The sequence below is a fragment of the Saimiri boliviensis genome, chromosome 1 (assembly GCF_048565385.1).
Source record: "Saimiri boliviensis isolate mSaiBol1 chromosome 1, mSaiBol1.pri, whole genome shotgun sequence".
Taxonomy (NCBI): domain Eukaryota; kingdom Metazoa; phylum Chordata; class Mammalia; order Primates; family Cebidae; genus Saimiri; species Saimiri boliviensis.
This window is the reverse complement of record NC_133449.1, coordinates 243,269,485-243,288,020: the sequence shown is the minus strand read 5'-3', so window position 1 is coordinate 243,288,020 and position 18,536 is coordinate 243,269,485. Positions and strand designations below refer to the sequence as shown.

The 18,536-nt window shown below is 34.5% G+C and overlaps 1 protein-coding gene across 6 annotated transcripts in view; it reads left to right on the top strand.

Moving 5' to 3' along the window:
* Positions 1 to 18,536, top strand: part of RNF180 (ring finger protein 180) — a 237,554-nt gene that overhangs the window by 20,894 nt on the left and 198,124 nt on the right. For all 6 annotated transcript variants that reach the window (XM_074385564.1, XM_074385554.1, XM_074385549.1 and 3 more), the window contains 2 exons: positions 8,980 to 9,097; positions 10,936 to 11,070. In XM_074385564.1, the coding sequence (XP_074241665.1) occupies positions 9,080 to 9,097; positions 10,936 to 11,070 (153 nt within the window). In that variant the 5' untranslated portion in view covers positions 8,980 to 9,079. The remainder of the gene's footprint in view (positions 1 to 8,979; positions 9,098 to 10,935; positions 11,071 to 18,536) is intronic.

Below are 18,536 nucleotides of genomic sequence, written 5' to 3'. Positions count from 1 at the left end.
TCCACAGATAGACATATTTTATTTTGCCAGCCATTGCCAAATTGCTTTCCAAAATGGTTGTGCCTAGTTATACCTCCCCATAGCAGTTTTTGAGATTCTTGTTGTTGCTCCATATCACCTTTAAAGTTGGTAATGTTAAGACTTTTAAATTTTTTCCAGTGTGATGGGTGGGAACTGGAATCTTGTTTTATTTTTCATTTTCCTGATTTCTGGTGAGGTTGAGCACCTCTTATATAATTATTGGCCATTTGAGTTTCCTCCTCTAGGAACTGCACTTTCATATTCCTTGTTCATTTTTCTGTTGGATATATATATATTTTTAATGTGTTTTGTAGAATTAATTGTAGCGGTTAACCATTAGCTTATATATGCAGATTTCTTCTTCCAGTCTGTATGTTGTCATTAATTTTGTCTTTTCTTGTACTGAAGTTAAAAATTTATCAATATTTCACTTTGCCACTTTATTCTACTCTCTTTTCTGAAACATGACCCAGCCTATAGTCACAACCTTGAGCTCAAGGTTTGCAGCTTTCTATATATACTTTCAAAAATTGTTTCTAGATAAGACAGGATATAAATAAATAAATGAGGAAGCAAACATGCCATACAGTTTCTCATTAAAATTTATGTAAAATTATGAATCTTTAAGAAATTGTATTAGAGAGTCTCCTGGTTCAGAAATGGCAGCAAACAGCCTCCAGTGTACTCTTTTCTCATTTTTCATTAAGTTCCTTTGAAGATGTAGAATAAAATCAAAATTTACCATAAAACCAAAATTTAAAAACTTCGAAAACACAGAAAGCAGGAAGAAGTACCTTAATTCAGAAGCATATGGTCTTAGGTTGAGAGAAATTTCTCTATATTAGTGCCTGCTTCTCCTTACTGCTTATAGTAAACTCAGAAGGAGAAAGATGATTTGTAAAAGGAATTTTAAGCTAAAGGGAACTAGAAATTAAGATTCTGAAAATTCTTGGCCTACCTATATTGTGTAATAAATACTGGAAAGTATGTTCTGGAGAGGACACTGAATATATGGTTGGACAATCTTTCAATCCATAAAACTAAGATGGGATAGAAGAAATACTGCCATTTTGGATTAAAAGAGACAGAAATAAAGGATGGCTTCCAGACTTCTGGGATTCTGCAGAAAAGGACCATAGGCCTATCTGGCTATGAATATTTCTTATCCTTTAACAAAAGATAAGGACCTGAAGGTAACACAGAGATGCCTCTGCAGACCCAGAGCACACAGCCTCAGAGGCCTAAGGCTATTTCTTCCTCAGTTTCAGAGTATAGGGCCATCTCTTCCATTTCAGCATGACAGGCTACCCATATCCATAGCCTTAGGGGCAAGGCTGCCCCCCACAGCCAAGGGAGCAGGTCTTCCAACTCAGTGGGCCGAGAAAGCAAACCCACTGTTATGGTGGGCCTATGGGGCAGACCATTAAGCCAGAAAGGATTATTATTGTGCCTTAATATCTAATGGAATTTGCCTTGCTAGGTTAGAAACTTGCTTGTAACCTGTCACCCCTTTCTTTGTTCAGATTTCTCCCTTTTGGAATGGGAATGGCAACCCTATGCATGTGCCACCGTTGTGTTTTAGAAGCATGTATGTTGCATTGTTTCACAGTTTCACGGCTGGAGAGGAATTTTGCCTCATAATTAGTCATATCTTGAGTCTCATCCATACCTGATTTAGATACTTAGATGGGACTTTGGATTTGGAGTTGATGCTGACATGAATTAAGACTTTTGGAAGCTGTTGGGACGGAGTGAATGTTTTTTGCATGTGAAGAGGATGAGTTTAGGGGTCCAGAGGAAAGAATATTACAGATTGAATTGCGTCCTCTCCCCTAAATCCATATATTGAAGTCCTAATGCCCAATTTGGAGACAAGGTCTTCAGGGAGGTAATGTTAAATCAGGTCAAAAGAGTGGGGCTGTAACCCAGTAGTACTCTTGTTCCTAGAAGAGGAGGGGACACCAGAAGTACACATGCACAAAGGAAAGGCCATGTGAAGACACAGCAAGAATATGGCTGTCTGCAAGATGAAAGGAGAAGCGTCACCAGAAAACAACCCTACCAGCATCTTAATCTTGAATTTCCAGCATTCAGAGCTGTGAGAAAATAAATTTCTGTTGTTTAAACCCAAGCAGATTAGTACAGGTACCATACTGACAAAGTGTAACTTTTTTTTACGTTTAGAAAACCAATGTTGATACTAAATTTCAAAAGAAGGGTGTAAAAACCCAAGACAAAAGTAAAGTTCTCCTTTCCTTTGTTAGTGAATATTAATAACTTTGAGAAGGAGGTATTGTTATGAGATGTCAAAATAATTAGTTTTTTAAGTTAATAGACTATTTTTAGAGCCGTCTGTTTATAGAAAAATTGAGCAGAAAAATAAAAAAAGTTCCCATTTATATATGTATGGAAAATACAGAACACTTCCTCTTACCTTGCAGTTTCTCCTATGATTAAGGTCTTCTATAAATGTGGTACACTTGTTACAATTGATCAATGAATATTGATACATTATTAACTGAGGTTCATTAGGATTCATTCTTGGAATTGTATAGTTCTGTGGGTGTTGACAAATATACAACACATGTATCCACCATTACAATACATACAGTATTGTTTCACTGCCCTAAAATTCCCCTACATTTCATGTGTTCATCCTTCTCCTCCCGCTAAATGCTTAAATGTTAATACAAGGTGATGAAACTGCTAGAAAGCACTAATTGCAAATTGTCTTTCTTTGCTATTCTGATAGAAATTATAGACTATTTCACAAAGGTCAGTGCATGAAATACAAACATATTTTTTCTATTGTCTAGTGACTTTAAAGACTAATATGTCAGTGTTTAATTGGCTTATTTTTTGCTATTGAATTTTAGAAGATAATGATATATTTTTTATATTAGTATCTTCTCATCTAGATCATTTCCAGATATTTTTATCTCATTCCATAAGTTGCCTTTTCACTCTGTTGATTATTTCTTTTGCTGTGCAGAACTTTTTGGTTTAATATAGTCTTACTTGTCTATTTTTGGTTTTATTACTTGTCCATTTTGTATAAAATTCAAGAAATCCTTTCCAAGACCAATGTCAAAAAACTTTCTATTTTCTTCTAAGAGTTTTACAGGTTCAGATCTTATCATTTAAGTGTTTAATTTTTTTGAGTTGATTTTTGCATTTGGTGTAAGATAGGGGTCCAATTTCATTTTTTTGCATGTGGGTGTCCAGTTTTCTCGGCATCATTTGTTGAAGAAACTGTCCTTTTCCCCCACTGTGTTCTTGACATCCTTGTCAAAGATCACTTTATCATGTATGCCTGATTTTGAGTTAGTAAACAAACAAAACAATTCAAAATGGGTAATAGATTTGAACAGACATTTTTGCAAAGAAGACATACAAATGGCCGCTAGATATATGAAAGAGTTCCTAACATTAGTAATCATCAGGGAAAGGCAGTTCAAAATTACAATGAAATATTCCCTCATACCTGTTAGGATATTACCAAATAAACAAAAGACAAATGTTGGCCAGGATGTAGGGAAATTTTATACACATTTGGGAATATTGAATGGTGTAGTCACTACTAAAAACAGTGTGGAGGTCTTCAAAAAATTAAAAATAGAACTAACACATGATCCTGCAATTCCATGTCTGTTATATAACCAGAAGAATTGAAATAATCTCAAAGAGACAATTGCATCCTCATGTTCATTACAGCTATTTAGAACAGCCAAAATAAGGGGAGAAAAAAAACAGGTGCCCATTGACAGATAAATACGTACAGAAAGTGTGGCGTATACATACAAGGAAATATCCAGCATTGAAAAAGAAGGAAAACCTACCATTTGTGACAACATAGATGAACCTAAAGAACATTATGCTAAGTGAAAAAGGCAGTCACAGAAGGGCAAATACAGTATTTTACTTATATGAGGTATCTGAAATAGTCAAACTCATAGATGCAGAGAATGGAATCGTGACTGTTGAGATGGGGGAAAGGAAATTGGTACTGTTGCTTAATGGGTATAAAGTTTTAGTTATGTAGGATGAATAAGTTCTAGAGATCTGATGCGCAGCATACTAGAGTTAACAGTACAGTATTATGCACTTTAAAATATGTTAAGAGGATGGATCTCATTTTTAGTGTTCTTAACCAAAACTAAACCGTACAAAGGACAACTAAATTTTTAGAAGTGATAAGTATATCTAGTACCTTGATTGTGGTGGTAGAATCTTGGGCATATACATATGTCCAAACTCATCAAAATGTATATATATAATATATGCAATTTTTGTATACCAATTATACCTTAAAACTTTTTTTTTTTAATTAACATCAGTCAATATAAAGAATAGCAAATCACAGAGTTACCTGTTTTGAGAGGTTCTCGGCTTTACATTAGACCTTTCTATCTTGGCCCATTCCCAATTATTTAGAATTCAGATTATGAAAGTTTTATTTAGCATTTAATCAGTTCTTTGGTAGTGACAAAGGCTGGCACTGTTTATCCACATATAAATTTATCTGTGTTATGTATCACTTATAATGAACAATCAGCCTAGGCTCATTTCCACACTTTCTTGTTTTCCGGTTTTACCTTGGTGATGGATAAATAATCCCCATATGGGCAATGGTGGGAAAACACACCTGTGACTTCTTGTCTCATTGCAAGGACTTGACTTCTACTATCATAAAACCTTGACCTTTTAACCAGGGCCAGATAATAAGAGTTTTCACTGTAGACACTGCCCCATATTGAGCATTCTTTACCTACTGTTATCACACAGAGGCAAGAATGAGGTTATATTGATGAGGGGGAAAGAGGGAAAGGAAGAGAGACACATTTTAAAGTTACAATTTTTGAAAGAAATTTTTATATTGAAATATACATATAGAAAAATGAACAGATCACAAGTATAAAGCAGATGAATTTTCACTAACTGAACATGCATATATATATATATATATATATATATATATATATATATATATATAACGCCAGAACCCAGGGTAGGAAACTGATAGTATGTTAGAAAGTAGTACCACAGAGGCTTATCAGGTATTATGTTAGCTTATTTTTAAATTTAACATAATAACCCAGGAGATTCTTTTTTTCTGAGTAGTACAATTTCACCTCTAAATAAGGTAAACTATATAAAAAAAATATTTTCCATGATCTTATCCTCACCAGTTAACCTAGTAGAGAAACTTCTGGCTTATTAGTAATACTGAAAGTATTTAAATCCCAAAGTTGAATTTAAACATGTTTAAACCAAGTATATTTACTAATATAGGAAACTTTTATATACCAAGTATATGAAAGTGATGTAGTTAAAAATAATTATGGTGAGCAAATAGTTATTAACCACCTCCTGTGTAGTTAGGGAATAACGAAATACCATATCAAAGGGGTAGTGTGTGTGTGTGTGTGTGTGTGTGTGTGTGTGTGTAATATAAGTGTTCTTTATTCATACATGTGTTCTCCCCAGTTCCAAAGCATCAGGGAAGAAACTTTAACTGTTGTTATTTACGTACAGTAAGCCCTCACTTAATGTCATTGATAAGTTTTTGGAAATTGCAACTTTAATCAGAACTAGATATAATGAAACCAATTTTACCATTGACTAATTGATATAAACAGGTAATTTCCTATGACATATTTCTGGTAACAAAATGTCCATCAAACTTTAAAGACCAAAACACTTCTACTATTAAACAAGTAAATGTGAGCTATACAGACATTTAAGTAAATGTGAGCTAGACATAAAAGTATGTGTGAGCTATATAGACATTTAAGAGCTAAGACATAAAAGTAAATGTGAGCTATACAGACATTTAAGAAATCAAGACATCTAATAAAATAAGATCAATATTTACCCAGTTATTCTAGTTCAGGGTTGCAGGTGGGAACCAGCCCTGGACAGGGCACCATTCCATCACAGTACATACTCAACACTTACTCAGATTGGCACCATTAAGACATGCAAATTAATTTAATGTGCAATTTGTTAGGATATGGGAGGAAACTGCAGTGCCCAGAGAAAACCTGCACAGATACGGGGAGAGCATGCAAACTCCACACAGACAGTGGCTCTGGCCAGGAATTGATTATTTTCTCATCCAGTGTTACAATGGAAATAGTCTTTCTTTTCCTCATCAATTTTATAACTAGATGATAATTGAATAAAACAATGTTCTTTAAGGACCTTCTGTATTTTTAACAAGATGGAAACACTGTAGCCAAAAAACCAAAAATGATATAATGCATTAACAGGCACTTGGTTTTGTTTTTCTGTTTTTCACTGTTTAACGCTTTGGGATGATATACCACCTGTTTATTCTTAATTAGAGCATTAGCTAGTAGCCCTGCTACAAATTTGAATAATAGGGCAAATAGTGAGCGTCATTGTGTTCTTCCTGATTTTAATGGAATGATTTTAAAGTTTTGCCATCAAATATTATATAATTGCTAACGTTTTTGATAAACTCCCTTTCTATCAGGTTAACAAAGTTTCCTTCTTTTGCTAGGTTGGTGTTTTTTGACTTTTTTTTTCCATTTCTGACTAAATGTTGAATTTCACCATGAATTTTATTTTTATAGCTTTTAAGTTGAGCGTGCTTTTTCTTTTAATTTTTAGTTCAGTATATTGAATAGTTTTTCACCCAATTTTAACCATTTTTGAATTCCTGAAAATAATCTTGCTTGGTCAAAATTTATTTTAATTCATTGATGGATTCTGTTGGCAAATATTTTATTTAGAATTTTAGCATCTATGTTTATAAGTAGATTGGTTTATAATTTTCTCATATTCTCCTTGTCTAGTTTTATATTTCCTTGTCTAGTTAATATATCAAAGTTATATTACTCTTATATAATTATTTGGAGGAGCTGTTTTTTTCTTTTCTGTTTTCTGGACTGCAGTTTATAGGTTATAAAGATTATTCATTTCTTAAAAGTGGTAAAATTTTACAGTTACAATGTTTATGCCTATATTCCCTTCCAACTTGTTTTGGAGAAGATAGATCTGAGTTCCATGTTAATTAAATTTTTTTTTGTTTTATTTGTATTTTCTAACTTTAGGTTAATTTTAATAATTTATAATTTTTCCACCTCATCTCAAGTTTAAATTTATGAGTAACAAATAAAAAGGAAGCAAAGACTAGAGACCCAAGAATGTGAAATTACTACTGTGCCAAATGCTGATATTTTACCTTAAAGAGTAGCAAATGGCAAAGGATAGACAAAGAAATGCAACTTCATTATGCAGGTTATAATTCCAGTGGTTGGTATTATAAAATATTTCAACCTAATCTGTTATAAATGTGTTTCTCCATAGGGACTCATCTGTCATTCCTAAATATTTTGAAGAATGTTTTTGGGAAGTAAGATTTTCAACAACAACTTTTTATAGATAGCTGTTTTGCATCAAGTAGCAGTTCTCAAAATGTGGTTCATGCCCCTGCTGACTCTGAGACCTTTTCAAAGAATTTGGTCAAAACTGTTTTCTTGGTAATATTAAGATGTCGTTTGCCTTTTTCATTGTGTTGACATTTGCACTAATAATACAAAAACAATAGTGGGTAAACCTGCTGTTCCCTTAGCAAAATCAAGGCAATTGTGACAAACTGTACTAGGAGTCATTTTATTCCTTACCACCACACAGATGCAAGAAAACTTGTTTATTGAAGCAGTAAATAATATTTCATTAAATTCTTACTTTGAAGTACATCTTTTTAAAAAATGCTTTGTGGGGAAAAACAAGAATCAATAGAATACTTCTGTAGTCTACTGATGGCTGATGATGGTCTTGAGGAAAAACCCATGTTCAGTTGTTTCAGTTGAGAGTTGAACTAGGCACCTTTTCATGCACATTATTTTTTACTTGAATGATTGACAAACTGTATATTCAGACATAGATAGTTGGTGGTATTATAAGTGATAAATTTGAACTTTATACAAAGACTTACATCCTAGAAACACTGAATTAGAATCTCTTAGATTGTGGCCCAGTGACTTGCATTTAAGTAAATACAAGGTGTTCCTTATACTGTATATTTGAGGAGGTGACATTGTACCGAGATCTAAATGATGAGAAAGGAGCCAACCATGCAGAGACCCAGAAGGAGTGAGGAGGTCTAGGCAAGGATTATCCAGTAGAAATATAAAGCAAACCTTATCTGTAAAGCCACATAAACAAGTAAAAAGAAACAGGTTAAATTAATTTTACAATACATTTTACTTAACTCAGTATTTTAAAAATATTATTTTAACATGTACTTAAAAATATTGAGATATTTTACATTTTTTTTTCTGCCAAGACTTCAAAATCTGGTGTATATTTTATACTTAAGTGCACATCTCAATTTAGGTAAGCCACATTTCAAGCACTCAATAAGCATACCTGGCTAGTAGCTACTCTGTAGAATAGCTTACATCTATGAAGAGTGAACAGCCAGTACAAAGGCCTTGAAGGAGATTCACATAGAGATGTGCGTTGGCATTTGGAACTTGAAAATACTGGTTTAGAGCTTTGGAACAAGATCAAAACTAGACATATAGTTGTAAAAATCATTGATATAGATGAATTGTCACACAGAGCAAGTATAGGTTTTAGTGTTTAAATGAAGACTTCTAAGAATCTCCTGCAGGATTTTTTCTACTACATAGTTGCATTGAAAAATTTCAGGGAGAAGAAGGCAGGTATCTCAGGGTATAGACAGATGTGGCGTTTCTCCATACTTGACCCTGATATGACTCCTCCCTGCAGTCCCTATCCTGGCTGAGGACCAATGGTTAAAAGGGATATGAAGATAAAAGGCTAAGAAGATATAGAGAGGGAAGAAGAATACTAAAGAAGTTAAGTGTGTTAGTGCTTCAACAGTAAAGAAAGAGGAGGGCAAGATATTTGCATATAAATGATTTTTGTTTTTTGAGTCTGAGTTTTGCTCTTGTTGCACAGGCTGGAGTGCAGTGGCGTGACCTCAGCCCACTACAACCTCTGTCTCCCAGGTTCAAGTAATTCTCCTGCCTCAGCCTCTCAAGTAGCTGGGACTACAGGCATGTGCCACCACGCCAGGGTAAGTTTTTATATTTTTAATAGAGACAGAGTTTCACCATGTTAGCCAGGCTGATGTCGAACTCCTGACTTCAGGTGATCTACCCACCTTGGCCTCCCAAAGTGCTGGGATTACAGGTGTGTTACCACATCCAGTCAAATTAAACTATTTTTTTGGTGGTCATTGAGGTTGTAGTTGAGATGGAGTGATCAGTTGGACTAAGATGCATTCTGAAGATGGGTCAGTAGAGACAGAACTACAGCCTGTCTACTGAAAGGTCTGAGCTAGAGAGCTTTGCTGTGCCATCTCAGCCCGAGTTCTTTAAGTCCTTCATTGAAAGTTGGTAACTGTCTATCCATGTTCCCTCTCTTACCGTTCTTATAGTCGCATTTTACTTAATAATTGTTAATTAAACATATGTCTCTATGTTCACCCTGACCATACTATAGATTCCCTTGGGGAATTTTTTTTAAAATGCCCATTTCTACCTCCATCCCTATCTCAGAATCAGTCAAAATTTCTAGGAGTGGGGTTTAGGCATCACCGTTTTTTAAAGCTTCCCAATCAATTCTGTGTGCTACCATTGAAAAACTATTATCTGTGGCATAGTGAGCACCTCTGAGACAGAAAATAAGTTTTACTCATTTTTATGTTCCCAGAGTTTTAACTCATTGTCTGGCACATAGTTAGCTTTCAGTAAGTGTTGAATGAATGAGAAATGAGTGAACAAATGAGGAAATGTGGCCAGGAAACTAGGCAGGCCCATGTGGGTAGCCTGATAAATTAATAATGCCTTTCTTTATGCTGAACAATTACCAGACAAGTTATTTAACATCCTGTATCTATTTTGGAATTGTTACGTATTAATGTGAAACTATCATCCCAAATTGGTCTAAATCAAAGTATTGATATAAAATATCAGGTGTAAAAATAGATTAAAAATCATTTCTATTCTCTGAGTCTTGCTTGGTTATATACAAGATGTAGCATATAGTTAATTGTTCCAATGAGTACAATATAATGGAGATTTTGTTGCATTCAGGATAAAGGATTTTTGCTATTAATTTAAACGATTTTAAGTAGGCACTACCAATTTTCACAGAATTAACAACTCAGCAAATCCTGTTATTTTAAAAATTTAATGCTGTAGCTATTCAAAACATCCTACTTATAAGAATATTTATAGTTCTTTGTCATGTCTCTTTGAAAACCACTGTAGGCCAAATGTAGTGGTTCATGCCTGTAATCCCAGCACTTTAGGAGGCTGAGGCAGGCGGATTGCTTGGAAAGCCAAGAATTTGATACAAGCTTGGGCTACCAAGCAAGATTCTTTCTCTATAGAAAGTTTAAAAAAGAAAAAAATACTAACCAAGTGTAATGGTGCACTCCTGTAGTCCCTGCTACTTGGGAGATGGAGGCAAGAAGAGTGCTTGAGCCCAGAAGTTCAAGGCTGTAGTGAGCTATGATTGTGCCATTGTGTCTCAGCCTGGGTGACAACAGTGAGACCCTGTCTAAAAACAAACAAAATACTACTGCAGTAATTATTGAATTGACTCTTCAGATTCTGCTTACCACTTTTAGTGGGAGTCAAATGAAAAGCAGTAGATATAAAACTTTGTGCACAAAGAAAATAAGCTGGTAGTCGTTAACATAATGTATGATCATAATTAATTGGAATTTTCAGTCTCACATGTAATGCATAGTGTGCCCAACCCTAAGACCTGATAACTAGTGGAAACCTTAATAAATGATAGTTCCCTTCTTTACGCTCCGCTTACAGCTAATGCTCTGCTAAGGATTTAGGAAGTCTAGTTTATCTGACCGTTTAATATTCTAAAAATGCATTAATGTTCCCACAGATGAAAATAAGTGAAGAATTGACAACTAAAAATCATAGTCAAGAGGAAACAAGTATTCTTCGTTGTTGGAAATGTAGAAAATGTATAGCAAGCTCTGGTTGTTTCATGGAGTATCTTGAGAATCAAGTAATTGAGGTGAGTATTCGTAACTCCAGCATTCAGTTTCCTGGTAGAGGAATGCTGTGAGCATATCCACAATATCCACACACATGTACACTTACTCTTCTCTACCTTATTAAGAATATTTATAGTTCTTTGTCATGACTCTGGCCCTTGTGTTATATCACTTGACTCACTGAAAACATTCTAAGGTGGTATTCAAAAAGCATCCCCCCCACACAATTAAAATTAATTTTACCTTTAATTACTAATGTTAATATGACCTTAATGTTTTAAGTGCAATGTTATAGGCATAAGTTGAAGATAATAGTGTTTTTAGTCCCACTATGAGTGAGCCTCAGTAATCACTGCACAATTAAATTCAGAATCCTAGTAAGAAGTGGAAACTTGTTATATAGTTTGTTTGTTTGTTTTGCTTTTTTTTTTTTTTTTTTGTATCCACTATGGGCCTAAAAGAGAAAGTTCATGTATAATATGTAGGTAACCCATAGGAAAACCTGAATAATATTCAAGTGTGTGTTAAGTCATCTTGCTATAAATGAATGTTTTTAAACAACAAAAACAAAAATTCCTAAACTTCTGTAAGACGAATATGAGAGAGGTATGAACTAGAAAGTAATTCTTGGAGTTTAGAGGGAATGCTAAATTTAACAGAGAGAGTGACTGTAATCACCTGTCATTGTTTTCTTCCACTTCTTTGAGAGACATACTCACCTTTTTGGTTTGAGTTTGTTTCATGGTTTTACCTATGTTATGTTTGATCTGATAGTTTCCCTTCCATTTTAACAGATTAGCCAGTCTTCACTGATAATAGTACATAACTTTGGTGGATACTCGCTACATGCCAAATATCTTTTAATGACTTGAAATAGCATTTTAATTGGGAAAAACCCCAAAACTTTTTATGCTAAGAGTATTTTGGTGGATATAACTTACATGTAATAAAAAATTAAATGTATAACTTCAGAAGTTTTATCAGCCCTGCCATGAATTAGATCAAGATAGGCATTTACATTACCCCAGGAATTTTTGTCTTGCCCTTCTCCAGGCAGTGGTCTCCCTCTCACTGATGTCTATAACCATAGTCTAGTTTTGTCTGTTCTTTTCCTTAGTTCAAAGGGAATAAGACAGCATGAACACTTTTGTGCTGACTTATTTTCATAGGCATAGTGTTTGAGAGATTAATTTATGTTTTGCATGTATCAGTAATGTGTTCCTTTTTTCTCCTGAGCCATGTGCCATTTATGAATATGCCACAATGTATCGATTTTTTTTCTGCTGATGGGTATTGGCTTCATTCCAGTTTTAAGTTATGAATATAACTGCTATTAAATTTTTTCTAACTTATATGGTTATATTTTATTATTTTTCTATGCATAGGAATGGATTTTTGATGTCATGGGGGTAGGTATAGATTGATTTTTTTTTTAAAGAAATCATGAGTTTTTCAAAGTTTATGTTCACTTCTGGTAGCAACATATGAGAATTCAAGTTACATCTTTGCCAATACTTAGTATTTTCTGTCTTTATAATTTTAGCCATTCTGATAGATGTATGGTGATATATCATTATAGATTTAATTTTCATTTCCTTGGTGCGAATGATGTACACTACCTTTTTATGTACTTACTGGTTAGGAGCTATTTTAAATAATATTATTCATTTCTTACAGTCACTATTTGAGGTAGATGCCCTGTCATCTCCATTTCATAGATACGGAGACTGAGGCACAGAAGGTTAAGTAATTCGCCCAGGTTCACACTGCTCCTTAGAAGTACAGCTATAGCTGGACTGGGCAGTGAGGCTCCAGAGCTGGTGCTCATAACCTCCACACTCTCTTTGCTGACTTTGCTTTTAGGATATCATATGATGTCATTTCTCAGTAGAGTGGCTGATCCTTTTATTTACCTGGAGAACTCCCACTCATTCATTCATTAAAGTATATTTAATGAGCAAGAACAGTTCAAGCACTACTGTAGGATGTAGTGGGATGGACAATGGAAAAGTGATACAGAGTTGGGAAAATATACTCTGGTCCTTAGGTTCTCTAAATTCTAGTTGAAAATAGGCCAACCAATATAGCCTGATTTGAGGAATACTGTGACAGAGGAATGCAAACAAAATTCTGCTTGGGCTGGTCACAGATGGCTTCACAGAAAAGGTAATATGTGAACATAGATATGTTTTTTCTTCCAGATTTTAAAGTATAGTTTGTAGATCATAAAATTCGCCCATTGTTATATAACAATTTAATGATTTTTAGTTGTGCAACCACCACTACGCTGCAGTTCTGAGCTATTTTCATTACCCCATAAAGTTTCCTCAAGCCTATTTGTCTTGCTGCCACCCCAGGAAACATACCAATCTTATTTCAGTCTCTGTAGATTTATATGTAAAATAAAATATATATACATAATAAAATGTGTAAGCCATTGAATATACCTTATAAAATAAAAATCTATTCATTTATATAAAATTGCATATGTAATTTTAAAATATGTAAAAATTGTATACTAAAATATGTATAAAATACACACAAATTATTTTAAAGTGAAGGGATAATTCAGTATCATGGTTAAGTCTCAGCAGAAGGGATAGTATATAAGCAGGGACTATGAAGGGGGCTTCTAAAGTAATCTGAATGTTAAATTTCTTAATCTTAGTAGTGGGAGTATTGGTATTTTCTTTTTTTTAAATTCCCTTTATGAAACATATTTTATATTTTATAAATCTGTATACAGTATAAGAATATTTAAAATGAACATGAAAGGATCCTTTAAAGGAAACCACAAAACAAATTATTAGAACCCAAAAGTAATTTTTATCAGTACCGTGCTGAAAGGATGCTAAATTTATCACCTATTAAAGTATATAGTTAAAAATAACCTATACATGTAAGTGTTTTGTTTCTGAACTTTCTGTAGATGAAATTACACTGTGATTGTATTCTGGAATTGCTGCTTTTACTCAACAATATCACTATGTTGAGTGTAAATATAGTTCATTTTCACTTCTGTCTACTTTTTCCAGTATATTAATATATCAAACTTCATGATTTATTTTGTTGATAGTCATTTGACTTACATCTATTTGTTTTGCTCTTATAATCAATCAGTGCTGCTGTGAACTTTCTTATGCATATCTTTGCACAAATGGGCATGAGTGTTACTAGAAATGGAGTTGCAGCATCTTAGGATATGTGCATGTTCAGCTTTACTGCGCAATGCTGTTTTCAAATGACAGTCTCACCAGCAGTAGTTCAGCATTGCTGTGATTTCACATCTTCACCAACATTTAACATCTCCTTCTCAGAGGTCATGTGTTTTTGGCAAAATGTCTTTTTTTCTGGCCTAGTTTTCTATTAGGATGTTTTGTTTTTGATATTTGGAGTTTCTTTATGTGTTCTAAATACTAATCTTTTATTGGTTATTGTATTGCAACTATCTTTTTCCAGTTTACATAATTTATATTTCATTCTTATGGTGTCTTTGTTGAACAGAAATTCATAATATAATTTTGATGAATGTATTAGTTCTTTCCTTTATGTGTTGTACTGTTTAAGAAAATCTGTATTGCAAGGGGAAGATGTTTTTTCCACTCCTTCTACTGAATACCAAAGCTGAGATAGGCAAATTTCCTTGTGTGCCCTTCTGAGAAACAGGTTTCTCATTTATCCTCATACTGAGGTTATAACCGGCTTTATGTTGCAAGTTTCTGCCTCGGTTCTTTCCATCCTGAGGGAGCCCTGGGCTTTATCTCCTGTATTCCACATGCAGATGTGAAATGGCTCTCAGAACAACATAGAGGATAAGGAAACTGGGGAAACAACATCAATAGCTGTTGACTCCAGCACCACACTTCTTAAGCCCTGACCATTACGAAGAAATGGAAGTCTCACATTGTTTATCTCAGCCTTTACAAAGCTAGGAACTGGACACTAGAATCGCTGTGATATTTGCTGGAGAATAATCATGTACCTCCAAAACCAAGCTTGCTGCAAGAAACAGTATAAATGCAGCCATCAGCTCTGCTTTCCTAATGCTGAGCGGGTGTGTCAGGTTTTTCAAAGTTAAGTTGGTGTGGAATTTGAACTCTAAGGGAAACTGGAGCTTCAGTTATCTAGCCACTGGCATGCAGTAAGACATGAGAAAGGGAATTTAGAATGGAGTTTTGAGACAATCTACAACATCAACAAGGAGAAAAGGGGACTTCGACCTTACCTTCAGGCTTGAGATAGATGAAATGAGGCAAAAACCAAAAACAAAATAAGAAAGGCCTTAAAGATGTAGAAATAAAATAACAGAAATGGTCTCCATTTGTGCAATCTGTGTTAGGGAGTGGCGACCTTAGTTTTAGTTAGTTTTGTTATCATTTTGGACATGTGAGGTTTATGTGGCCTGTAGAATATATAGGGATTCAGAAGAGAGATATGAACTAAAACTGTGGATTTGGAATCATTAGGTTGTCAGCTTTGGGTGAAGCTGTGAGAGTAGATGAGATTACCATACAGTGTATGAATGGAGTGAGAGAGAAGTAGTCCCTATCGTATAGGAACATTTATAGGATAGACAGAAAAAGAGAAGCTCTCACAAAGGAGAAAAAAAGGGTTAAAAAATAGAACTGAAAATTAGGATACAATATTGTGGAAGTCAAGGGACAGACATTTTCCAGAAAAAAAAAAAAAGGTTGTTTATTAATGTTAAATGTTAAATGAAATCTAGAAGATCAGACATTTCCTTCAATGTGCAGATTGTATACTGCACAGTTTTAGAGGGAGTTTGTTTGTTAAAGGTTTGCCCTGGATTTGTGCAGAGTTAGCATACAAACTATCTATATCTATATGTAAGGACCCTAAATGAGAGTTGTAAGTGTGCATTGGTTTTCAAGGAAACCACTCAACACTCATTGTAGTTGTGAGACTTTTAGGGGCAGTTACCAAATTCCACTGGGTCCAGGTAATTGGAAACTGAGGGATGGTCTAACACTTACTGTAGAACACTTTAATTATTAGGTTATGACTTCTTCCATCACGAGGCTGTGAAGTATTTCATTTGTATAACACTATTGCCAATGCAGTGGCTGACATGAGTAGGACTAATGAATGTTTAATTGATGATTAGAGTATATATACCTCCTCCCTCACCTTTTTTGGTTAGATAATTTGCTTGCTTTCTCTCTGGCTTTATTATTCTGGTGGTATCTTTCTTTCAATGGCTGTAATATTGAGAGAAATATTTTTATTGCTTGTTACATTTTTAATATTTTGTGTTCCCTTTTCTTAGTGACAGCATGTATTTGTTCCATACTAGTCTTACCGCATGCTATGCTATCGGCTGAACTGTGTGCTATCCAAGTGCGTATTTTACAAGTGCAGTGTGACTAAATATGGAAATAAGGTCTTTAGGAGTTAATTATGGTAAGAACATAAAGGTGGGACCCTAATCTGATAGGACCGTGACCCTATAAAAAGAATAAAAGAGAAAGAGATCCTGTAAAGACACATTAAGTAGCCATCTGCAAGCTAGAAAGAGAGCTCTCGCCAGAGCCAAAACATGCTGGTACCCTGATCTCAAACCTTCAGCCTCTAGAACTGAGAGAAAATAAATTGCTATTGTTTAAGTCATTCACTCTGTGGTATTTTGTGATGGCATCCCAAGCAGACTAAGACCCCACAGTTCCTGTAATAGGAACTGGAAATTCAAAGATGAGCAGAAGAGAAATTGTATGTCCTTGTGAAGTTTTCAGGAATTTAAAACTTTTTTTTTATTAGGTTTTTATATTGCATTCATTCTGCAACTTTATAAGTTCTCCCCATTGGTACCAGAAATGATGGAAACATGAATAAGTGGAGTTTGTCACCTTTTGATAGTCAATGAAGAAAATACTACACTTTTAATAGTCACTACTTACTAAGCTCATTCCATGTACTCGAAACGTGCTAAGTGTGTTTACTCATTCATCTCTATTGTCTGAAGTCTCTGAATATATTCTGGTTCAAGAGGCTGACAGAATTTTTAAAAACTCTGTTGTCACTGTGGAGTTTATTGTTCCCTTTTGACACAGAAGATTTCAGAGGGCCAGCAAAGTGACCTGCCATGGTTACATTTGATAAGTCATAAAGTTAGGATTTAAACTTAAGTCCATTGACTTCAAAGCTCCACTGTAACTACTGCCTCCCCATGTGATAAAACATTCTAGTTTCAATTTTGAAGTAGACAATAGAGATAAGAAGAGAAATCTTGAGTATTGACAGCGAGCTTGATTAGTAGAAATGAAAATGAGGTACATTAAATTCAGGTAAAAGGCATAAATCCAAAAGGCTCAAGACCCTGTAGGGAAACATCAGTGAGGCAAAAGAGAATGCAGAACTTCACAATGTTTATATTCTCACGATCAAAAAAGCAAAATAAATTTTAGACCACAAGCAAGGCTGAAGACTCAGCCAAGACTGAACTGAGAATGTACCACTCATGTGCTTGGACAAAGGGTACCCATCCACATTGTAATTTTATAGTGAGAAAGACTACAAGTAAATGAGGTAAAGAGTAATAAAAGCAACATATAATCTAGCTATTTTTATCACAGGGGAAGGTCTACAGAGAAGTCTAAGAGAGTTTATGCAACCAGTGAAAAATAAAGTTATATGAAAAATGTAAGTTATATTTAAAATGGCTGAAGTGAGCTGCTGTGGTCAGGAACTATAGATAACCGTGTTTTGGTTGGTTCCTCCACTGACCTTGGCCATGGACAGGTCGCTACCAAACAAAATGATTAGAAATCCATTTTGTCTGTCCTTCCCTGCCTGATTCTACCACTGCATAGAAAACCGCTGAAAGAATGAATGAATTAAAGTGCACAAATCTGGAAATAATCTAGACATCAAAAATTTCCATCAAATGAGTCCTCTGTCTAGCTATTTTAAAACAAATTGACAGTCTCTGGGCAACTTTGTTCTATTTTAGTACTGTGTCTCCTGGCTGTGGCTTTGTAATATTTTCACATTAGAAACTCATAAAGCTCGTTCTACCAATCTCCCCATATCTGCATTATCCAGCAACAGCCTAATTACTAAAGATCTTATCAAATGCTAACTTTTGTCTTTAATGACAACTTTGTACATTGAAGTTGGTCTTCAAGCTTCTCTTAGGCATCCAAGTGAAAGAACCTATCTTTGAAGCTTAGCAATAAACCTTTGTATTTTACACTTGAGCTCAGGGTTAATTAAAAAAGAAGCACTCCCCAAAGTTTTATTCTGTCAATCTCCATCCAGAAATTTGCAGAATAGAATGATATTGTTTTTGTGAGTCATTTGATTACATGAGGGTATTCTGGGAATGGAAGGAAGGGATGTATGAATTCTCTCTGAATAATGCTGTCTCCTCAACTACACGTGAAATCTTGAAACTTAACCCCAAAATTATTAGCTAACTGCCATGAAAATGCCTCCACTGTGAGCATACTGGAAAATATTAAGCTAATAT